The following is a 23311-nucleotide window of genomic DNA, read 5'->3' as shown; positions in this document are numbered from 1 at the left end:
ACCATGAGAAACAAGATTCTCTGGTCTGATGAAACCAAGATTGAACTATTTGGCCTGAATGCCAAGTGTCACGTCCGGAGGAAACCTGGAACCATCTGTACAGTGAAGCATGGTGGTGGCAGCATCATGTTTTTCAGCGGCAGGGACTGGGAGACTCGTCAGGATCGAGGGAAAGATGAACGGTGCAAAGTACAGAGAGATCCTTGATGAAAACCTGCTCCAGAGCGCTCAGGACCTCAAACTAGGGCCAAGGTTCACCTTCCAACAAGACAACGACCCTAAGCACACAGCCAAGACATCGCAGACGTGGCTTCGGGACAAGTCTCAATGTCCTTGAGTGGCCCAGCCAGAGCCCGGACTTGAACCCGATCGAACATCTCTGTTGAGACCTGAATATAGCTGTGCAGTGATGCTCCCCATCCAACCTGACAGAGCTTGAGAGGATCTGCAGAGAAGAATGGGAGAAACTCCCCAAATACAGGTATGCCAAGCTTTTTGCTTTGTCATTATGGGGTATTGTGTGTAGATTGATAAGGGGAAGAAAAATAAATGAATCCATTTTAGAACAAGGTATATGTGAATAGTCGGAAAATGCTACATTATCTTAGCCACATTAGAGCGACAGCCTCTATGCATTTGTCCTCTGCGATGCTGGATCAACCACTCATCTGAGCTGCCAGTGAGAAGTCAGATCGTTTGATGATGTCTGCACTGCTACGTCCGCTGAATGCTTTGGAGGTTGTGTATTGGAATGTGGGATTGGACTCAAGGCCTCAGATGAACCCTTCTATGCTCTGTCCATATATAGTATTAATATCTCTCCCTGCACCAGGAAATATGTTTATTGCTACAAGTGCTGGAATGATGACGAGGGCGGGGAGACCGTCTTCAAATACTGAACTGCAGCGTTTGAAAACACAGTATTGGATGTACAATAAACGTGTGTTGTGAGCGCATGGCAAATAAACATTGAAAAGACACGTTCTCGTCTGTATAAACAACAAAATGAGAAAATGTACTTTACGCACACAGTCAAAGGATTGTATCATTTAATTAATCAGATAAAAACATTTATATTTTTGTATTCCCGACCATAACTCATACGGTTACCCACATCGCTTTCAGCTAACACGTTACATTTGTTTTTATACAGACATTGTAAATAACGCTACCAACAAAAGCGGACTGATCGCTCAACCTAGACAGTAGTAAATGAATCTGTCCAAAATGAGACAGAACTATCAAGTGTGAATCACTTTGAAAATGAATGTTCCAAATGGGTAACATTTGATATTGACGATTTGGTCACGAGGAGAATAGTGGGGTTTTTCAAATTCTCCCAAATGCATTAACACTATGCACTGCTTCTTGAAAACGTAATTTGAGCTTCAACACATAAGATAAACATTCAAATTAGGATTAAAAAAAACTGAGTTACGGAACTGTTTTAAAATATCAGTAAGTTTATTTTGCTTACAGAGTAACACGATCTCCTAGTGTTGACCATTAGGCAGCAGATACGGCTCTTCTGAATGCTTGTGGTGTGTAGGCCCAAAACAGAATAAGACTTGATAGAACGGACATTCCAATACAAATCATCGTTCCCTGGCGGGTGACTTCAAATTCTATATGTACTTGTCAGCCAGAAGGGTCTGCGACTCAAGTGTGCAAGCGCTGTATCTCAGTCTGAGTGTGTTTCACTGTGTGTGTTAGACGTTGGAGGAGAACAGTGGTCCAGTAGTAGCAGTGGTGAACACAGGCCCTGTATAAAGCCCTGTGTCCCCTGCCACCTCTCCCATGGCCTGCAGAGCCACCGTAGCAGCCATGGCTTTGGCATGCTTCTTATTGGGACTGGCTGACGCAGGCTGGAAGTCTTGACCATTTACCACCACCTGGGGTACAGAGAGAGAGGAGGAAAGAGGAGAAGGAGAGAGGAAGAGGTTATAACACAAACCATCTGACAAAGTCATCCATAAACTAACAAACAAACCCACTCAAACACACAGGCTTATAGCGCGTATCCACACCTTGAAAAGGAAGTTCTTGCGGTGGTCTGGGCCACTGTGGGTCACCATAACAAACTCTGGAGGAATCCACTTCTTCTTGTTACACATCTCCATCAGAGCAGACACCGGGTGCTTACCTGAGGGGGCAGACATTCAATACATTCATTAAATCAATTCAATTCTAATTGACTGATTCTATAGCACTTTTTGTTTTATTTTTTTAAACGCAATATTGGTAAATTGAGCGAGAGTTAAAATCCTGTGTGTGTGTGTTGTACTCACCCAGTAGATCCTTCATCACAACCATACCGCCCGACTTCTGAGTCTTCTCTCCCTCAGCCACCAGACCTACGGTCAGATTATACCCACATTATTAATCATCAATCACACATTATTAAGTATCATCAATAACACACATTATTAAGTATCATCAATAACACACATTATTAAGCATCATCAATAGCCTTCTGGAATAATACCGAGGTGCATAACACTTTGGTGGAAAGCATGGGTCACTTCTTTTCACCTTTGCGGTCGGTCTTGAAGTCGATGATGATTGGCTCGACGGTGCCCTCGCGGTGTCGCCCTAGCCCCTCCCCTGTCCGCCATCCCATCTTTCTCATGAGAAACTCCCCTACTCCTCCCGACACCGGGGCTGCTCGCAAGAACTGGTCCTACAGAGAGAGAGAGAGAGCGGCAGGAGAGAAGGGAGGGAGAGAGGAGAATAACAGAAGAGAACCATGGAGTGAGGAGGAAGAGAAGAGGGAGAGAGAGAGTGAAGAGGGAGGGGAGAGGAAGAGGCAGAGGCGAAAGCAGATAATTAGTTTCCACCTTGAAAACATCTCAACCACCTCATCCACTCACTCTGTCTCTCATCCAGTCACACCACTGTCACAGTCAGACTTGAGTTAGAGACTACCTTCAGGACAAATCACATGCCTCTGGATAACAGTTAACTGTGAGTGTGTGTATGTTCCTCTGTCTGTAGTAAATCTCTTCCCCTATGTGAAATACTAAAAATAACTATCTGTGGTGGCAGCTTTTGAAAAACGTGCGTTTGAGAGAACCTTTCTAGAGAAACTTCAAAACACATTAATAAGAGTACAGATGAAATGAAATAAATTCTGTGGTGAAACTCAAGATACAGCCGAGAGACTTATTTCTTCACACATTATACCACATGTAGGTAAATAAGAGGGCGCTGTGCCTTGACACCTCATTTCTTTCTGTCTCACACACATCTTCTCTCTCACACACATGGTTACACAAGATGTATAGTAAGGCGCTGTGTGGTGTACGTACCTAGCCCCTCATCACCGGCCCAGCATCAAACAGGAAATGAGAGGGGGGCCTGACTGTGGCCATGGCAACAAGGACAGCTACAAGGACTGACCCTGAAACAAGTGTCCAATACACAGAGAGGTGAAAGTTCACAGGTCACCCCTGTGAACCCACACCTCTCTCCCTCTGCTCCAATCCAGACCCCTCTTATCGACCCCCTTCCTCAAGCTGCCCCAAGGACTGGGAGGAAGTTGCCCCTAGACACCTAGGTCAGCTTGGAGTTTGCGGATTTGCGGAAGGGACGCTGATCCTAGATTGGTGACTAGGAGCAACTTCTGACCGCAGCCTCCCCCAGGGCAAGGGAAAGAGCACAGGCATGTCCATGGACACCTGTAACTAGCCTAGGTCCCTCAGAACAGAGTTCTCCCTCAGGCAGTGGTCTCCAATTGAGATCCTGGAGCTAGTGTGCAGGTTTTTGTTATAGCCCTAACCTATACGACTCTATACTCTCAGCCTAGACTAGGGTTGGAGACCACTGACTGGTCTAAAACTAGACCCTGCTCATCTACTGGGAAACAGAATGCACCAGGACTGGTTTCTAGGGGCACCCAACAACCACACAAACATTACAGTCCAGCTGCTGTAATGCTTGCGTGCTGTAAATCAATGTTACTAGCATGACAGCAGCTGTGCTGTAAATCAATGTCAGCTGCTGTAATGCTAGTGTGCTGTAAATCAATGTTAGCTGCTGTAATGCTAGTGTGCTGTAAATCAATGTTAGCTGCTGTAATGCTAGTGTGCTGTAAATCAATGTTAGCTGCTGTAATGCTAGTGTGCTGTAAATCAATGTTAGCTGCTGTAATGCTAGTGTGCTGTAAATCAATGTCAGCTGCTGTAATGCTAGTGTGCTGTAAATCAATGTCAGCTGCTGTCATGCTAGTGTGCTGTAAATCAATGTTAGCTGCTGTAATGCTAGTGTGTTGTAAATCAATGTTAGCTGCTGTAATGCTAGTGTGCTGTAAATCAATGTTAGCTGCTGTAATGCTAGTGTGCTGTAAATCAATGTTAGCTGCTGTAATGCTAGTGTGCTGTAAATCAATGTTAGCTGCTGTAATGCTAGTGTGCTGTAAATCAATGTTAGCTGCTGTAATGCTAGTGTGCTGTAAATCAATGTTAGCTGCTGTAATGCTAGTGTGTTGTAAATCAATGTTAGCTGCTGTAATGCTAGTGTGCTGTAAATCAATGTCAGCTGCTGTAATGCTAGCGTGCTGTAAATCAATGTTAGCTGCTGTAATGCTAGCGTGCTGTAAATCAATGTTAGCTGCTGTAATGCTAGTGTGCTGTAAATCAATGTTAGCTGCTGTAATGCTAGTGTGCTGTAAATCAATGTTAGCTGCTGTAATGCTAGTGTGCTGTAAATCAATGTTAGCTGCTGTAATGCTAGCGTGCTGTAAATCAATGTTAGCTGCTGTAATGCTAGCGTGCTGTAAATCAATGTTAGCTGCTGTAATGCTAGCGTGCTGTAAATCAATGTTAGCTGCTGTAATGCTAGCGTGCTGTAAATCAATGTTAGCTGCTGTAATGCTAGCGTGCTGTAAATCAATGTTAGCTGCTGTAATGCTAGCGTGCTGTAAATCAATGTTAGCTGCTGTAATGCTAGCAAAATGCATGTCACCAACATTAGTATGATCAATGCACTCTCATCCCTATATCATGTCTCTGAACATGTCCACAGCATATGTCCATGGCATCTGCCCATAGCATCTGCATGTGAAGGATGTGTCATATTAAATGAAGAATGAACTCAGCAGATCCATCACTCTCTCTATAGCTAAATGATGTGACAATGTGTAACCTATCCTGAGAGAGAGATTCCTCAGGATGTGTCGTTTAAAACAGTAGCCCCCTGTCTCTGTGTGTTTGCAGAGTTCAGGGAGGCTTGGGGTAGTTACACCCACTGGCTTCAAACAGCCCACTATAGAAACACTACAGGGTAGGAGGGTTCAGACGGGGTCCACAGACAGAGGACTATGGTTATCTCCGGGCCTGATGACATTCTGTGTGACTGGGTGTGGGGGAGTGATAGGGAGACACCGCATTAGGGAGACAGCGTGACGGTAGAGACTATAGTAACCGGTCTTGGGGTGCATCTGAATAGTCTAAAGTCACTTCCTCACCTACCATCCCCAATAACATCTGACCTGATCTGAAAAGGCAGGATAGGTGAAAGAATAGTGCTTTTCCCTTTCCCCTGTTCTGACATCAGTGTGAATCCAAGGAAAGAGACGAGGAAGCATCTTTAGACTACTGAGACGGACCCATGATCTCTTCCTTGCCCTGGGGTGCTAGAGGACAAGGGGGGGGGGGGTTCTTGGGTCTGCAGACTTACTTCCAGCTCTCCTCTTCCTCCCCTCCCTCCCTCTTTCATTCTCCAAGTCCCTATTCCAACTCCGAGGGGGACTCTATTTAGTGCACAGACCAGAGCACCACTAGTAGCCGGGTGTCAGACCAGAGCACCACTAGTAGCCGGGTGTCAGACCAGAGCACCACTAGTAGCCGGGTGTCAGACCAGAGCACCACTAGTAGCCGGGTGTCAGACCAGAGCACCACTAGTAGCCGGGTGTCAGACCAGAGCACCACTAGTAGCCGGGTGTCAGACCAGAGCACCACTAGTAGCCGGGTGTCAGACCAGAGCACCACTAGTAGCCGGGTGTCCGACCAGCGCACCACTAGTAGACGGGTGTCAGACCAGCGCACCACTAGTAGACGGGTGTCAGACCAGTGCACCACTAGTAGACGGGTGTCAGTACTGCATTTGCACCTGCTTTGGTAAGAATGTCACATGTAAGGAATCTGCATTGCTACCCTTAACATGGTGTACCCACTTCACAGGAAATGTAATTAGTCAGAATGTGTGTGTGTGTGTGTGTTGTGGGGGGTGATTGAAGTGCAGGGAGATTTTTGTTCATGTCTGTATGTCAGATTAAAGATTAAAGTCTGGGTTCATCATGTTACCACTGTTACAAACTGCAGTGCAAATATCAGGCAACATAAACAAGAGGCTTCCTTTACCGCCAGAGCATCTTTTTCTGACGCAGACAGAAACACACAATACAGACAGATGCTCACTCACACACACACCAGTAAACTATGTGCGTTAGCACTGACAAGGGTGGCCATAGTAGCAGTGAACCCCACGTTTCGGGGCCCTTAAAACTGACCTGGATTCCACTGAGTAACAGTGGAACTACTCCATTCTAACCCAGTTTGTTCTACATCAACAGAACATTTGTTAAACTTTATACAGTATATGTCTCTGGCACTATGCATACAGCCATTCAGTTATTTGACTAGGGCTGGGTGGTGATTAGGGAGCAGGCTGAGGAAGGCGTGTGAAGTGGGTACACCAGTGGGCATGGGCGATGCAGACACCTGTAGGGTAGTGGGGTGGTATGTTTGGGGTGGGGAGCAGGTAAGACAGTGGACGGTACCTTTTTAATCCAGGCCTGTGGTCCGCTGTTGGACAGCTCCTCTGAGCTGAGCACCGTTGCTCCAGTAGAACCTGTAAACAGACCAGGGATGGTGTTGGACTGGGCCCATGCATCCACCTAACAGAGAGGAAGGTTTAGTGTGTGAGAAAGGAGGTGGAAAGAGCGTACATTATGCTTCACAGCGCCCTGTTGTTTACCTGTTCCTGAGCACGGCTGAGCATGCAGATGGCACTGACGTCGTGCGGGTTCTCGGCCAGACGCTTCTGGGCCTTCATCCTCTCACCAACTGCCTGGGTGATGTCTACAGGCTAGAAGGGGAGACACAGGAGTCAGCACCACACACACACACACACCCCAGTCATTCACACAAAAACACAATAGTACACACACACACCAGTGAACAGCCAATAAAACAAATAAGGAAAATCCATTCACCATACAAGAAGGAAATCTATACTTATTATTATTCCATGAGACCTAGATCAGTTGTTATATGGAACTACTTACATCTATGTAGTGGTCAGTATTTGTATTTTTATTTGATTTTTTAGAGTCGTCAGTATTAGTACAGTTGTACACCCCCCAAAAAATAAAACGCAACCTGTGGAATTTCAGCCAGCTTTGTTTAATAACAGTTGCATCAAATACAAAATAAGCACAAATTAACAGCAAGGTCACGGATGACGTCACCTGATTTCTCATTGGTCTGCCCATCTGACGATTGATGACTGATCGATAACTCAATTCTAAACCACTTGTCATCGCCTGGAAGTCAGATTATTAAATGGTATTGCTCTGAGATTTGAGAGGTCAAATAATGCCCTTGATTGTACATTCAATTTGGAATTGGTGGGGAGGAGGGTCAGTGTTTACATGCCGCCCTCAGAAACAGCTATTCCAGCTAAACCCAGTCAATGCTGCTATAGGGTCAGATGAGGAGCACAGGTATGGCATTCTAACTAAACTCACCATACCATCTAAACCAGTGGTTCCCATATATTTTTCATCTAAGGCTTTTGGACTTTTCTACCTTCAAATCAACCACACCAATGTTTCTAGCTACTGTGTGTAACCATAGAACCTGGTCTCAAACTACGTCCCAATAGAAATCAGCAGTGACCTACCATTTCAGAAACCACTGATCCAAACCACTAAATGTGGTAAAACACTGTGTTAAAACTAAAATCCCAAAATAAATCATATCTTTAACGCGTATGACTTCGAAATGCATAATATCTCAACTCGCATCATCTCCCTCCTCCCTCTTTCACGACAACTCCCTTAAAACCCCCCTCCCCTTCATCTGTCTGAGTGTCACCTTACCCCCTCCTCCCCCTCCCCTCCGTATCCCACCTGTAGCGGCGGCTCCGGGAACACACTATCACTCTCCTTGACGACCGCCGGCTCCTCTGTTGCCATGGAAACCACAGACAAAGGCACATCCCCAGGCGAAGATTCCTTGGCAGCCGTTGCCAATGCCTTGGTCGCCGCCACCTTGGCCTTTTCCACCTTCTTGTCGACGGTCACCCACTCTCCGTAAGCCCCTCCCCCGTCGCCCTCCTTCTTCCTGTGCTGGGAGCCCGACGACACCGGGAACTCCTTGGCGAACGCCGCCTCACTCCGAACCGCCAACGCCGGCGATGGACGCACGGATGCGTTCTGAGAGAGGAGGAGGGGGCAGCACAGGAGTAGGAGGGGCGGGGGGAGGGGGGGGGGGGGGATTACTGTTAAAAAAATGGGAGGAAAAAAATATAAAAAGACAAAGAGGTGTGTTTCAACAAGGGGAATGGTTGAAGAGGAATGGCTGGTTATCATAGCAGGTATTGGGCCCAGTCTCAATCAGGGAGATTTATCTCCAGTGCACTTCAACCAGCAAACTTCACGCACATGACTGAGGTCTCCTTGGGATGGAAGTTTGTGGGAAAATGCAAAAGAGTATAAATCTACCTGGTTTGGTTCTGGGCCCAAGGAGGCTTCCTGTCTGCTTTGCCCATCGCTTATGTTGGCTCAATAGGAAAACATTTTACAACATAACATACTGGTTATGTGGCAGCAATAGAAACAGCTCTTAACATCAGCCCAGGGCAAAACAGACAGCATACTGCAGTTCACTTCAACCATTCACCCAGTTAGGCACATTTCTTCAGTCCCACATAGTATCTAAACAGTAACTAGTCTTTAACTATGTTCAAACAGTAACTATGTTCTGAAAATTACATATCAGTTCAAACTGCCTCGATACATTGTTTATTAATAAGGAAATGTTTAAGCTCAGAATATACTGTATATTCATGAAAGACATGTCGATGCTGTGTGTGTGTGTGTGTTCCATGTTCTTACATTGAGGCTGAAGGAGATGCCCTTGACCTCCCTCAGGGCGGCTCGTCCAAACGGTTTGCCGTCGTCCTCGTCGTCAGATATACGGGGTTCAGCGAGGGCCAGCTCCCCTCCCTTCTCCACAATCTTCTTACACTTCTACAGAAACACACAGGACACAGCTAGAGGGTCAGTGTTTCCATTTCCACATACAATTTCATGTCTAAGATCTGTGTTTTATTATGAAAAAGGTGCAGGACTACATTTTGCACCAGGACAAATGCTTAGTAAATGTTCTCCAAAGCATGTTATTACTTGATTATCATCATCATGACATTGAAGAGCACTTACGTCAGTGAACTCCTTGATGCTGATGCTGTTTGCCTGCTTGGCCACCTTCCTCTTCACATCCTCGATGGTGGCCATGTTGGGCTGGGGGGGACCTGGCGGGGGCTTGTTGGTGATGCTGGGGAGCGGGGCCATCTGGTGCATGGAGGCCATAGATCCCATACTGGCCAGGGCAGCAGTCATTGTGGCAGCTGTCATGCTAGCCATAGCTGCATTCATGGTCATGCTCATAGGCATGTTCATAGACATGTTCATGGGCATGTTCATATTCATGGGCATGGAGAAGGACATGGGGTTGTTGGGGCTGGGTAAAGGCAGCTGGAGGACAGCTTTGGGTCGCAGGCTCTCTGGGATGGGTATCCCGGCCTTGGCACACATGGCGGCTGCATTAGCCTTAGCAATCTCCAGTAACTGGTCTTTATCTGTGAGGAGGGATGAGTAACACATCACAAACTTGCATTGAGACTTACTGTACACCGGTGTGTTGTCAAGTTACCATTGGGGAAAATAAAGTTATTCAATTCAAATACATTGATCATTCAAAAGAATGTAATGACATGCTTACCCAGCTCTGTGAGTCGTGGCGGGCTTTTGCTGGTGTCGCGGTTGTTGCGTCCCGGAGACCTCTTCTTGCGGAGGATAAGGACTGGGGAGTGGCTTGGCTCACGCTTCCAGCGATCCCTCTGGCTCAGCTGGTGGCTGCCGAATGCACCCCTACCCCTCCGCCGCGAACCAGAGCGTGACCTCGATCTCTTTGACCTCCGAGCAGGAGACCGTGACTTGGACCGTTTCCTTTTCGGCGACCTAGACTTTGAGCGCTTGTTCCGTGTTCTGGATTTGGACCGTGATTTCTTCTTTCTCGTCCCGGACTTTGAGCGAGACTTCTTCCTACGAGACGGAGTCCTGGACTTCCTCTTGCGGCTTGGCGACGAGGATCTTGATTTCCTTTTCCTCCCTGGAGACTTGGATCTGGACCTCCTCTTCTTGGAGGACTTTGCATCAGAGCGTTTCTTCTGATCAGGAGACTTTGACCTTGACTTTTTCCTCTTTGAAGGAGACCTGGACTTTGAAGATTCTCCTTCCTTCTCTGTTGTCTCTGCCACTCCAGATGTTGGCTGTGGTTTAGGTTGAGGTGAGGCAGGCAGCTCTTCACCCTGAGGTGTCACCTTGTCCCCTCCATCAGCATCCGTTTTGGGGGGTAAGGAATCTACAGAGCCATCCAAGATGTCTGAAGTAACAAGTCCATCCGATTCCCCTGGCTCATCAGTTGGCTGGCTGTTGAGGTTCAGATCAGATGCTGACGTTGACTGGTGGTCAGTGGAGGCCTCATGCTGCTCACCTGAAGGCACCTCGGGAGGAATAGGGCACTTCTGTGGAGACATCAGACATTCAGAGGGCTGGGAAGAAACGGCTGGCTCTCCCTTACTGTTGTCCCCTAAGAAGGGTATCGGCTTCCACCCTCCTCCAGTGGGGGTGGCCATATTGACGACACCCTCAATGCTGCTTTCGGAAGCTAGGGCTGGCGGATCGATTGGAACCATTACGTTTTCATCTTTCACAGCGGACTCATCTTTAGCCAGGGCCGCAGAGGGATCCTTCTCGGCTGATTGGCTGTCTCTTGAGGCAGACCTGGATTTTGATTTGTCGTTTCTGGACTGAGAGGGAGATCCTGAAATCATCTCTCGGTGTCTCGACTGAGATCTCGTCTTAGATTTTGATCGCCTTCTGGATCTCGATCTAGACCGTCTGTCTTTCTTCAAGATCACGAGGGACCTTGACCGGGTTCTCCTGCCTCTCCTGGCAGACCCAGACCTTCTAGAATGTGACCCGGACCTCCGGTGCCGTGATCTGGAACGTGTGTGTCCGCCATGTCTTCTACCGGACCTCGATCTGGATCTCCCTCTCTTGTCCCTGGATCTGGACCTGCGCTTGCCTGAACGAGACCGTGAGCATCTGGAGGAGGACTTTTCCGGACACTTCTCCTCTAGTTTAGGGATGATATCAGGCAGATCCTGAGGTTTGCTCTCCTTGTTCCCAGGCTGAGGCTTCGACTCAGACTCCGACCCAGATGAGCTGTTGGACTTGTCACCATCTTTCTTCTGCTTTTTTTTCTTCTTCTTCCCAGAATGTCGTTTATGCCGCTTGGATCTCCCGTCATCCTCTTCCCCTGTGGAATTAATGACAATATTTTAGAAATGAATCATCGTGACATTTGATTCAATGGTGCAATATGTAGAAATTGACATTACCTGGTTGCCAAAAATTCAGTTTGTGACAAAAAGCTAAATGTTGTGTAGAGAATCACTGTACCATCTAGCTAAACTGCTGTGAAATATATTTTCAATAACCAAAAACGTGAGATGACAAACAGATCTACCATCAAACTTGCGTTCAATGAGAATGACAGATCTAGAATTCACATTTCAATGTGAATTGCGTCGTGCACAAAGCTACACAATGGACCTTTAAGTAGTCTGCTGATTATTACCATCAAACTGAAAAGGTCCACCACTGCTGTTATGCATATGCTTAGTAGTATCTTGAGACTATTTACCAGTCTTTGCCTTGTCTCCATCAGAGTCTGCTGCTGATTCTGAGCCGCTCTCTTTCTCTTCCTTACGTTTCTTCTTTTTGCTTTTGTGTTTCTTGTGTTTCTTGTGCTTCTTGTGTTTCTTTTGTGGGACAGCACCCTCTTCCTTATTGGCTACACCATCTTTATCTGCATAAATAATACAGTACATTACAATTTCATTTGAAATAGATGCTTTCACCTGATCAAAACTGTAGTATCTGTGCAAATAAAGGAAAGGAGGTGAGAGAATAAATATCACTTTGGACTATTGAGATACAGCCCTTGTGTTACTGACCTTGTGTGTTGTTGATCCCATCTGCTCCTTCTGCAGTTTTACCATTGGGATGGCCTTCATCTGTCAGACTTAGAGAGAATGCAGGTATGAAATGACACCTGTACTTGAACTTACAGTAGGTTCCCTCACTTTCTTATCAACAGGGGTCTTGGTTTTTAACAACATGACACAAGGAATGGACAATATCTATAAGTGTGCATGAGCTTGAATGGTTAACGTAGTCTACATAATAACTGACAGGGCTTGTAAGTAAGCATTTGGGTGGGTATAATTTGTGGAACGTTCCAACAGGAATCTGTTCTAGAAACTTCGTAAATAAGTTTGCCAACAACAACGCATACAAAGTTGTTTAGCGGCAGAATAAGATACCGGGTAGGGAGTGGGCTATTTCATAAAGTGTGTCACTCAACACGTTCATTCCGAAAAATGTCAGTCTTCACTCTGTTAGCCTATGGACAAACATTAAGAATAAGCTACGTGGTGTGTCGATGCCTATTCGGCAGCTAGGTGAATTGATCGTTCTACTTGGCAACCTTGTACTTTACGAGGTTTTTGGAACAGATTCCTGTTGCAACGTTCCACAAATTATACCCACCCTGCGAGGTGGCTACTGTTAGTGAAAACGCTGTTCATGTTTGGGTGCGTACTGTCTGTCTTTGCCTCTGTCTGTTATAAACTGTCGGTGTAGTGAAGTGGCCACTGTTAGTTATTTAGCGTTAACCTCAAATTAGAACGTGATTGTGTAACGTGAAATCTCAAAGACATAACTAAGTCCCCGGCATTGCTTTTGACATAGTTAGCTATATTAAAAATCCGGATAATCTAAAATGTGTGTGTGTAAATTATGTGTATTGCCTTTGCACACTGTGACTCTGTCAAACCAACGTTTTGGGGGAGTTCTAGCAAAGAGTTCGCGTCCTGGTATACTGCTAACGTTGGCTTGTTAGCAATCCACATTTAGCATGATTAGCTAGCTAAGAAGGTGCGTAGTGCTTACAAGCCCTGTACCTGGCGCCACGTTAGTTACCTGGTTTGCTTGAACCCAATAACCACAGTATAATAACCTTTGCAAGAACCAACCCAGGAGACTACCGTGTTATTAGTCAGGTAGTTAGCTAGCTAAATACGTTGTAGCAACTGCCTGCCTTGCACTTTGTACTGCCGGACACGCAAGCTAGCTAACCTTGTAGGCCAACACAGAAAATTATACATTTCTCAAATTGCCCGAACAAACCATTCATGCAAGTAATGTAGGCTGTATAAATACATATTTACATGATATCTTGACTCTCATCTTCAATTTCTTTTATCTTATTTACTACGAAATCGCGAAAAATTTGCTCGATGTTGGCCGCCATGTCTTTGGTAACCCCTCAATGTTTTCCGCGGCGTCCGTTCAGCGCATGTGCAGCATCATAGACCGACACAGCACGTTAGTTGCAACCCACCTCACATCGACAAACTGAAACCGCTGTTCATGTTTGGGTGCGTACTGTCTGTCTTTGCCTCTGTCTGTTATAAACTGTCGGTGTAGTGAAGCACTTCGTTTATCTATTGGTCTCACTTTTGTAGTTTTCCTCAAGCTAATTGTTTTCCCGAAGTATTTTTGTTGATATAGGCAGGCAGTAGATAGTCTAGCCTATTTCATTATTTATGACTACCTGCCATACAGGAGTGTCTCATTCATAAACCTGGATAATACGGCTTGGATCGATTGGTTCCAGTTAATTTCATTATATAGTATATACTATTCAAACACTATTCAGACAGTTGGAGTAGGGGAAGACTTTGGACCTGTTGCTGAAGCGTCATTGAAACAGCTTCAGGCAGAACACATCTCCAGCTGTTTTAATTTCAATGAACACAAGAGACACACCATGTAAAATGCTCAGTTTTTATTTTAAGAAGGGAGGACATACTACTTAATACAAACAGGATGCAGATGGTTTATGGTTCACATGATTACTGCATGGAAACAGAATGTGTAGAATGGATATATTTTTTAAAAATCCATGTGTTTTTTAAGTCACTCAAGATGGTGACAGAATAGAACACTTCAATAGAACACTTCATGTTGCAACTTGCCATCAAGTGACAAGTCCCTTTCATAGTGAATTGTAATGTCCATTCTACTTATTCTAATTCTACAGTTAGTGCAGGCCTCTTATGCTGCCATGGGGAAGGAGCAGATGGAAGCTCTCTTCAGTTCACAGTCCACTGCTGTCCACCAGCTTTCATCTGGGAGAGGGAACAAATAACAATGTTGTTAAATGGACCACTCATATACCATATAATCCAATTTTAAGAATCTAACTTTGATTGTGTGTAATAGACCTGTTGATTAAAAAAGTATCAGAATGTTATGGTCATGAAAGAACATAAATCTTATAATAAAACATGCTCTCATAACCAAAACCAAGTTCATCTGGGTCCTTCCCAGACGTTTTATTATTTATAGCCTTATTTATCAACAGTCTCAAAGGTAGCATTTCACAATATAACCTGTTATTGATAGCACGGTGACTTAGAAAATATTATGTTGTTAATACTTCAAAGGTTGTCAATATAGATATCAAATACTTTTTAAAATGTATGAGTCTCACCAATTCTGAACATCTCCAGACAAGCCTGCTTGTCTGTCTGTGTGTCTGGGTGACCGGGCATCCAATCACTGTAGCCCCAGGGGGACCCATCGGTCCACTCTGACTGCTTATCCTGCAGGGGTCACAACACACACACACACACACACACACATACACACCATTAAAACTCTTGGAAAATGGCTTGGTTACTATTAGACATTCTGATTGAACAAGAGTGAGGGGGTGATGGAATACTGACCTTCACGACTCCACCCAGCCAGGTGAGGACGGGACTCTTGGTGGCCCTGATCACCATGGAGACCAGGCGGGAGTGCAGGTCGCCGTTGGTTACGGAGGCCAGGTGTCCGTGAGGGGAGAGAATGCTGCAGGAGGACTGGATGCACACACACACACACAAATATTAGGAGAGCTGTTTGTTTCAGAGAAATGTGAATATGACTGACTGGGTGTATATTTCACCTCTGCCTCACTGAAGGTCATTAGTGTGGGGTTGAACTGATAGCAGTGGCCATCGATGACCTCACCAACACACTCTTTCTCTGAGTGAGTCTCAGCCTTAGCACTCACCAGCCTGTCATCTACAGGGAGAAGGAGAGCAAGCATACTCCCTCAGTACACAAACAAACTGTACACACACATACTGTACACAAAAACACTCACCCTGAGGTGTCAGTTTCATGCTTCTCTCCATCTCTCCAACAGGCCTGATGATGCGTCCGCTCCTGATGTCAATCAGAGTTTTCTGGGAGTTCTCTGTTCCCTGTCTGAACTCATCCACAGAGGAAGGAGTGTACACTGGAGAGAGAGAAATAGAATTTACCCTGAGTGTACAAAACATTATGAACACCTTACCATGACATAAACTGACCAGATGAATCCAGGTGAAATCTATGATCCCTTTCTGATGCCCTTTGTTAAATCCACTTCAATCAGCTTAGATGAAGAGGAGGGGACAGGTTAAAGACGGATTTTTAAGTCTTGAGACAATTAAGACATGGGTTGTGTATGTGTGCCATTCAGAGTGTGAATGGGCACGGCAAAATATTTAAGTGCCTTTGAACTGGGTATGGTAGTATGTGCCAGGCGCACCAGTTTATGTCAAGAACTGCAATGCTGCTGGGTTTTTCACGCTCAACAGTTTCCTGTGTGTATCAACAATGGTCCACCACCCAAAGGAAATCCAGCCAACTTGACACAACTGTGGGAAGCATTGGAGTCAACATTGGCCAGGATCCCTGTGGGATGCTTTTAACACCTTGTAGAGTCCATGTCCCAACGAATTGAGGCTGTACTGAGGACAAAAGGGGGGGTGCAACTCAATATTAGGAAGGTGTTCTTAATGTTTTGTACACACAGTGTAAATAACCCTAAATACTTCTTCCAATAGTTATTTCCTTTTTTAGAGATTACAATTTCAGAAAAATGTAACATTTCAAAGCCCTGTACCTGGTGCCACTCTCCTGTCCATCTCACTGACGTGTTCCTTGACTAGGCCGGTGTTCAGGTCCATGATGAAGCGTCTGGAGGGCTCTGTTCCCTGTCTACGTTCCTCTACTGGGATGCTCCGGACCTCAGCCTCGACCAGCCTCACATCTACAGGGAGAAGGAGAGGGCCACTGAATAAGCAATTCAAGTGGACAGGCTTTTAGATATGGATACGAATATCTATCTATCTATATATATATATATTTAGTGTATATCAAAAAGAAAAACATCTGTTGTACTTTGGAATCTGTCTCTCTCATCCTGAAGTATCTGTTTCATGCTTCTCTCCATCTCTCCAACAGGCCTGGTGATGCGTCCGCTCCTGATGTCCACTAGAGTCTTCTGGGAGTTCTTGGTCCCCTGTCTGTACTCATCCACAGAGGAAGGAGTGTACACTGGAGAGGAGCAGGGGAGAAAGACAATATATAAAACCCCAAGTCTAAAAAATAAATAACATTTCTGGATAATGTAACATTTCAAAGCCCTGTACCTGGTGCCACTCTCCTGTCCATCTCACTAATGTGTTCCTTGACGAGGCCGGTGTTCAGGTCCATGAGGAAGCGTCTGGAGGGCTCTGTTCCCTGTCTGCGCTCCTCCACTGGGACGCTCCAGGGCAAAACATCAGCCCTCACCCATCCTCCCACTCTCCTCTGGACTGGGACTGGGACCTCCATAGGCTCTGGATAGGAAATACATGGGTTAAGTGCTCAAGAACATTTTAGTATATTCTCTCTCTATTACAAATACACACACTCTCTCACCCTGAGGAGTCATTATCATGCTTCTCTCCATCTCTCCAACAGGTTTGATGATGCGTCCGCTCCTGATGTCCACCAGAGTCTTCTGGGAGTTCTCGGTTCCCTGTCTGAACTCATCCACAGAGGGAGGAACGTACACTGGAGAGAGAGAGAGAAATATACAGACACAATATCTGTTACACTGTTTTCATCCATATCTGTTACACTGTTTTCACCCATATCAGTTACACTGTTTTCACCCATATCTTTAACACTGTTTTCACCCATATCAGTTACACTGTTTTCAGCAAGCCTTAGCTTCCAAAGCTAATGTCTGTAGGGCTGCTAGAAAACCTGTGCTTACTGAGTCCAGGGGAGAAAGACAATATATAAAACCCAAAATGTAAAAAATAACATTTCAATGCCCTGTACCTGGTGCCACTCTCCTGTCCATCTCGTTGATATGTTCCTTGACGAGGCCGGTGTTCAGGTCCATGAGGAAGCGTCTGGAGGGCTCTGTTCCCTGTCTGCGCTCCTCCACTGGGACGCTCCGGGGAAGAACCAGGACCTTGCGATCCTGAAGCCTACCTCTAGGGGATGCCACTACATGATCCCTCAGTGGGGCAGCATGTAAACCTGGGGGGACACAACATACAATCAGTAAATATTATAATCTAGAGCAAAGGTGGGGGAGGCACGGTCAGATTCATACATACACACTTGCAAAAATGAACATACTGATGCACGCACACACATGCACACAGGCACACACACCCTACATGCATGCATGCCAGCCCACAAACACACTGCCCTTGAACTTTGACCTTGTTATCTATTTTGATCAGATAAGAACATGCATAGAGAATGAAGCGCTGCCCTATTGGTACAATTATTAACCACTGTGCCAGAAAAATAGTCTATAATGATAAGAATTTATTGTAACAAAGTTCACAAGAGCAAAATCAATGTCAAGAATAAGTCCAACGTTACAGTCCATTGATATAGTGAAATGTAGTCATTTTGCGTAAGCAGCCTATACTGTAATATTTCAGTTATTCTCAATTTGAGGAATCTCGTCTGTCAAAAAAAAAAGAAACATTCAAAACTTTCAGATTCTTACTTGACAAAGCCAGCAGCAACAACGTAAACGTCAACATCCTGTGAACAAAACAAGAAGCAAAGAAGAGAAAAAATGGATGACTCAGACAGGTAATCTCACCTGAAGGTTGTAGGGTGAATCCATCTGTGCTAGTGCTCTGTGACTGTTCTCAATCTAAAAGTCTCACTGTCTCTCTTACCTTTTAGTCCAAGTGCTCAGTTCCTGTCCAGTTTACCAGTGCCTTAGCCTCTCCCTTCACTTCGATACTGTTTCGACCTTAGTGTCTATTTAACATTGGGTTCTAAGTACGTGAGCAGCTAGCCTACATTGACTGTGTGTGTCTGTGTCAAATACGTTTTCCTTTTATAAATAATATATATACCGTCTATATACCATTTAGCAGACGCTCAGTCTGTGTATCTTTGTGTGTGTGTATTGAGTGTGCGTAGTTGTATTTCACTTACCTGTATGGTGAACAGGTGGAGGTCTGGAGACTCAGAAAGTGATTTGAGGGAAGGAAAGACTCACTGGTCAATAAGTATTCAGCAGCAGCAATAAAGATGATAAGGGGCGTATACTCTCTGATATTAACGCAAACAGTTCAAATGGAATCCCAAGTTCAAGAACATTGGGAAACAGCAGCAATCCCATTAAAAAAAAGGAAAAGGAGACTTGTGGTAGTTCATTCTTCCCATAATGAGTTTTGAGTAATAATTTCCCTTTCAGCTCATATACAGATATTGAGGATAAGAGTACTTTTCAAGACCACAGTAGACAACTTAAAACTAGTTTTCAAAATCATCATGCACCATGCGCTAACATGTGGATACATTATATAACACAAATTGAATACATGAAAACTCACTGCTCCGAAAAAGACCCCAAGAAAATGATTGTGATTGGTCACGTGAGAGTGCATGTCAGAATTTGTTCCAGGAAGTTATTTTGAGATCTTTAAATAAAAAAGTAAAACCTTGCGCTTTGCCTTTGAAATAGTCCAGAGGCTAAGCTTATTTAATTGAAACGAATTATATATATTTCAGGTTTTATTTCCAAAGTGATCGTGTAGCAGTATGGCCTCCATATAGCAGTAGCTAAGATGTTATGTAATAAACGTAAGCAGCGGTGTCTGCTGGTTACGCAAAGGGCTAGATATAGCCATTTTAGCATGAAGTTAGCTTGTTTTGTCAGTACTGTAAAGCGGTCTCATACAAAGCGAAATCGGACTCTTCCCCGCCGTTTAAGCTAGATTTTGAACGTCGTCTCCAAGCAATGGCTCTGATGACATCGACAAGAAGACTATTTCATGTTTCGTTCCGAGAAAATTCTCTACGGCGAGCAGAAGCACTTATTTCAGCAACAAACACAACTTCGGGGAATTTATCATTGGCCGGTCAACGAATGGCCTGTATTCGTGTAAGGGATTTTGGCACCAACACACAACCTCTTAGGTAAGGAATCGTGTCATCTATCATTTCCCCAAACGTACTTAACTTGCTAGCTATAAAGGTATCCACACTTTGTTAGGATAGTTGCTAGTTAGTCATATTGGTTACCTTAACTAGTTCATGTTAGGAAGAATGCTAACGTTAACAAACTTGTTAGTATCGCATAAAATACGCCAATAACTGAAGGCTAACTTCAGCAGAAAGGCTTGTTGCGTAATCATTGTGTCAGTCAGTACTCGATGTATTTGATCGAACCAAATAGGTAGTTATCATTTCTTAGACGTGTGTGTTTAATCATAACTTCCAAACTTGCAGCAGTGTGACGAAAAGGTCAGTCAGTCACTCCATAACCACTTCTGGTTGAAAATGATTAGCAAAGGTTAAGCATCTGTCTTGCCACCTACTTCCTTAGTAACACACCGTTCTATTTAATCAATGTATTAACCATGACACACTGCCTGTAACCTTATGTACATCTCATCATTTGAAAATCATGTGGAAATCAATTAATTTGCAAACTGTCACCATTGTACAGCTAGGTACAACTGACTGATCATTCTGGTAGATAAGCGCCATCAAACCAGGGCTTTGTTCAGGATCTCTAAACCGTTGTTGGACTAGGACATTGCTGGATTGCTTGTGGGACTAGTTACTCACTGTAGAGTATGGAACGACTGTAGAAATATTGTTCAACACATCCTGGTATAGATGTCAAAGCTAAAGCCATTGGATCTGTGTGCAGAAACCCGAAACCAATACACCTTCAAAAACAGCCTGTACATTCGCAACTGAAGTCCTGAGAGGGTGTTACCTAGTCTATGGGAGTTCCCCATTTCCCACATACAATGCAAAGTCCTTGAGCATCTGTAAAGTGTTATGTTAATCCAATGTATTCCCAATCCCCAGCATGACCACAGCTACTGTCTGTATCTGCACCCTTGTGTCTGTTCCTGTGCAGAGCTGACAATAAGGTGACGGTCCACTTCACCAATCGAGATGGAGAGAAGATCTCTGTCAAAGGCTCTCCTGGAGACTCTCTCCTAGATGTCATTATCGACCAGGACCTCGATTTTGATGGGTTCGGTGAGTTGGGTTACGTTAATGTGGTTAAGTTAATTAATACGGTTGTTTATTGTAGGTTTCGCCTGCTCTCTCACTCTATGGGATGTTTTGATCTCTCTGTCTGTCTCTGTGTGTTTCTCTGTCTGTCTGTCAGGTGCATGTGAGGGGACACTGGCCTGTTCTACCTGTCACCTGATCTTTGAGGAAGATGTGTATAATAAGCTGGGCCCCATTACTGACGAGGAGATGGATATGCTGGACCTGGCCTACGGACTCACAGACACGTAAGACACACACACACACACACGAATTGGAGGCCCATTGATTGGACGCACAAGTGAAATGACACACACACACTGCCACCAGTGTAACCAGAGTGTTATGCTGTTCAGCATATCAATGCTGTTATGCTGTTCAGCATTGCTTTATAATGAGATTAGGAGGTAATCATTGTGAGGAACAAGAACAGAGGGATAAACACACAGTGGCACACGCTTGCCTTGTACTGTTGCTAGCCTGATTTCCAACCAATCGGAAGGGGATTTGAGTTCTGTGTTGCTGTTGCTGGTTTAGGCAGAGCAAGAGGAGAAGGGTGACAGTCACGACCTCACTAATCATATTAGCTGAGTGTTGACTGAACCCCTTGTGACACTGGCCCACTTCACTTCTGTTGTCCCAAACGTTACCCCGTAAACACAGATCTTGAATAAGATTACCTCCTCACTCTCCAACTTCAATTATCCAATTATTTCAAGTGGATCCATTTTGGTTAGGTCATAGCTTTATGACGTTTTTAAATATGTTTGTCGTAATCTCCCCCCCCCCCTCTCTTTCTGCCAGGTCCCGCCTGGGTTGCCAGATCTGCCTGACCAGGTCCCTGGAAGGCATGACAGCGAGGGTGCCTGAGAGTGTGGCAGACATCCGACAGAGTGGAGACGGGTCCTCATAATGGCAATCCCAGACCAGAGTAATAGTTGTACTGAAATTTGCCCAAATCAATGCTTTATTTCAACACTAGCATGACCAAATAATGCCCAATTCTAAGTGGTATGTTGTTATAAATGTCGAAATGGAAGACACCGTATTTATAGAGATTATGAGATATTAACATTTGAATGAGTCCCCATCATAGTTTTACATTCACTTTATACAGGGAACAATGGGGAAAGTTGGCAAATAATTCCTCTGTGGCAAGCAGGTTCTGGAGAATAGAAGAAAGTTTAGATTGAAGTCTCCAATCAGCCCCCCCCCCCCCGTCCTTAACGGTTGTGAAGTAGTATATACTGAACAGAAATATTAATGCAACAATCTCAAAGATTTTACAGAGTTAGTTGATATGAGGAAATCTGTCAATTGAAATAAATAAATTAGGTCCTAATCTATGGATTTCACATGACTGTAAATACAGATATGCGTCTGTTAGTTATAGATATTTTAATAGAAATGGGCCTCGGCATCTCATTACGGTGCTCATGTGCATTCAAATTGCCATCGATAAAATGCAGTTGTGTTTGTGGCTTATGCCTGCCCATACCATAACCCCACTGCCACCATGGGGCACTCTGTTCACAACGTTGACATCAGCAAACCGCCATACACATGGTCTGAGGTTGTGAGGCCGGTTGGACATTCTGCCCAATTCTCTAAAATAACGTTGGAGGCAGCTTATGTTAGAGAAATGAACATTCTATTATCTGGCAACAGCTCTGATGGACCTTCCTGCAGTCAGCCTGCCAATTGCAAACTCCTTCAAACTTGTGACATTGTGTTGTGATGAAACTTGAACATTTTAGAGTGACCTTTTATTGTCCCCAGCACAAGGTTCACCTGTGTAATGATCATGCTGTTTAATCAGCTTCTTGATATGCCACACCTGTCAGGTGGATAGATTATCTTGGCTATGGAGAAATGTATGCACACAATATGAGAGAAATAAGCTTTTTGTGCGTATGGAACATTTCTGGGATCTTTTCTTTCAGCTTATGAAACATGGGACCAACACTTTACATGTTGCATTTCTATTTTTGTTCTGTGTAGATGTTCTCCAGTGAATGTAAGGGGTTATGATCACTTTCATAGTCCACTACCTCCCTGGTGAGTACTTAGAAATAACACATTCAAATAGTTGTTTTTTGTGCTATTATCAATTACCAATACACGTTACCAATTGTACTGAATTCTTTAAAATAAGTACCAAGAAGTGCAGCTTGTCACCATGTAGTTTCTGAGTAAATACCAGCTGAAACAGGATTGTAAAGTCACCCATCCAGACTTCAGAATGACACCCATTAATCTGGCCAGAGGCGAGACTGGTTAGGATGCCTTATCTTGTCATTTTTATGGCCACCCTAGCCTTTGTTTTATCAAGTTGTGTACCGTTACTGTCTTTAGTGTTGTCCTACCACTCGTGTAACCAAATTTTAATTTCATATTCCACGTGATTGTAAATAGCACTCATCTGTGTATAGTCAGAGAAATTCTGTATTAAAATTGACTTTCTAATTTGTCTGATTTTTCTCTGTCCCATGTCCTGTTGTTGGCTCTGAAGAGAAACCACCCTCAAGGGAA

General features: G+C 44.6%; 3 protein-coding genes across 5 annotated transcripts; 1 reads left to right on the top strand and 2 right to left on the bottom strand.

Moving 5' to 3' along the window:
- Positions 1-1032: 1032 nt before the first annotated feature.
- On the bottom strand, positions 1033-13768 carry LOC110495649 (uncharacterized). Of its 2 annotated transcripts, XR_016488335.1 has the most exons (14): positions 13585-13768; positions 12310-12377; positions 11997-12161; positions 10008-11609; positions 9446-9864; positions 9119-9253; positions 8132-8437; positions 6976-7086; positions 6779-6895; positions 3309-3400; positions 2533-2680; positions 2289-2354; positions 2028-2143; positions 1033-1892 (listed from the first exon to the last, which is right to left on the bottom strand). XR_016488335.1 is itself a non-coding variant. In XM_036951947.2 (13 exons), exons 1-13 carry the CDS (start codon positions 13665-13667, stop codon positions 1710-1712), a joined length of 3519 nt encoding a protein of 1172 aa, XP_036807842.2. In that variant the 5' UTR covers positions 13668-13768; the 3' UTR covers positions 1033-1709. The 2 variants fall into 2 exon arrangements, 1 of the variants encoding a protein (XP_036807842.2); XM_036951947.2 differs by lacking the exon at positions 3309-3400.
- A 421-nt stretch (positions 13769-14189) lies between these two features.
- LOC110495650 (uncharacterized) lies at positions 14190-19523 on the bottom strand. Its single transcript, XM_021570987.3, has 12 exons — positions 18698-19523; positions 18255-18292; positions 17567-17770; positions 17159-17293; positions 16888-17076; positions 16637-16792; positions 16359-16505; positions 15573-15707; positions 15372-15490; positions 15151-15285; positions 14913-15024; positions 14190-14547 (listed from the first exon to the last, which is right to left on the bottom strand). The coding sequence occupies exons 2-12, from the start codon at positions 18289-18291 to the stop codon at positions 14474-14476; spliced, it is 1443 nt and encodes a 480-aa protein (XP_021426662.3). The 5' UTR covers position 18292; positions 18698-19523; the 3' UTR covers positions 14190-14473.
- LOC110495652 (adrenodoxin, mitochondrial) lies at positions 17970-23247 on the top strand. 2 transcript variants are annotated; one of them, XM_036951987.2, is made up of 4 exons: positions 17970-18343; positions 20640-20764; positions 20898-21027; positions 21584-23247. In XM_036951987.2, exons 1-4 carry the CDS (start codon positions 18327-18329, stop codon positions 21690-21692), a joined length of 381 nt encoding a protein of 126 aa, XP_036807882.1. In that variant the 5' UTR covers positions 17970-18326; the 3' UTR covers positions 21693-23247. The 2 variants fall into 2 exon arrangements, with proteins under 2 accessions (XP_036807882.1, XP_036807881.1); XM_036951986.2 differs by lacking the exon at positions 17970-18343 and adding an exon at positions 19341-19684.
- The last annotated feature ends 64 nt before the right edge of the window (positions 23248-23311 follow it).

The sequence above is a fragment of the Oncorhynchus mykiss genome, chromosome 18 (genome assembly GCF_057628025.1).
Source record: "Oncorhynchus mykiss isolate SJ-2025 chromosome 18, ASM5762802v1, whole genome shotgun sequence".
NCBI lineage: Eukaryota > Metazoa > Chordata > Actinopteri > Salmoniformes > Salmonidae > Oncorhynchus > Oncorhynchus mykiss.
The sequence above is the reverse complement of the archived record's forward strand: the minus strand, read 5'-3'. Positions and strand labels throughout refer to the sequence as shown.

Bases quoted from the DNA above. Each gene is read 5' to 3' on its own strand.
- LOC110495650 (XM_021570987.3), bottom strand. From the start codon at position 18,291: ATGTTGACGTTTACGTTGTTGCTGCTGGCTTTGTCAA. The intron at 17,294-17,566 runs GTACAGGGCATT...CTCTCTCTCCAG, and splicing joins GGACAGGAGAGTGGCACCAG to TGTACGTTCCTCCCTCTGTG. The intron at 16,793-16,887 runs GTACAGGGCTTT...GCTCCTCTCCAG, and splicing joins GGACAGGAGAGTGGCACCAG to TGTACACTCCTTCCTCTGTG.
- LOC110495652 (XM_036951986.2), top strand. From the start codon at position 19,506: ATGGCTCTGATGACATCGACAAGAAGACTATTTCATGTTTCGTTCCGA. The intron at 19,685-20,639 runs GTAAGGAATCGT...GTTCCTGTGCAG, and splicing joins ACCAACACACAACCTCTTAG to AGCTGACAATAAGGTGACGG. The intron at 21,028-21,583 runs GTAAGACACACA...TCTTTCTGCCAG, and splicing joins GCCTACGGACTCACAGACAC to GTCCCGCCTGGGTTGCCAGA.
- LOC110495649 (XM_036951947.2), bottom strand. From the start codon at position 13,667: ATGGCGGCCAACATCGAGCAAATTTTTCGCGATTTCGTAGTAAATAAG. The intron at 12,378-13,584 runs GTAAATATGTAT...ATTCTCTCTAAG, and splicing joins GATGAGAGTCAAGATATCAT to TCTGACAGATGAAGGCCATC. The intron at 11,610-11,996 runs GTAAATAGTCTC...TTAATTCCACAG, and splicing joins TGGAGACAAGGCAAAGACTG to GGGAAGAGGATGACGGGAGA.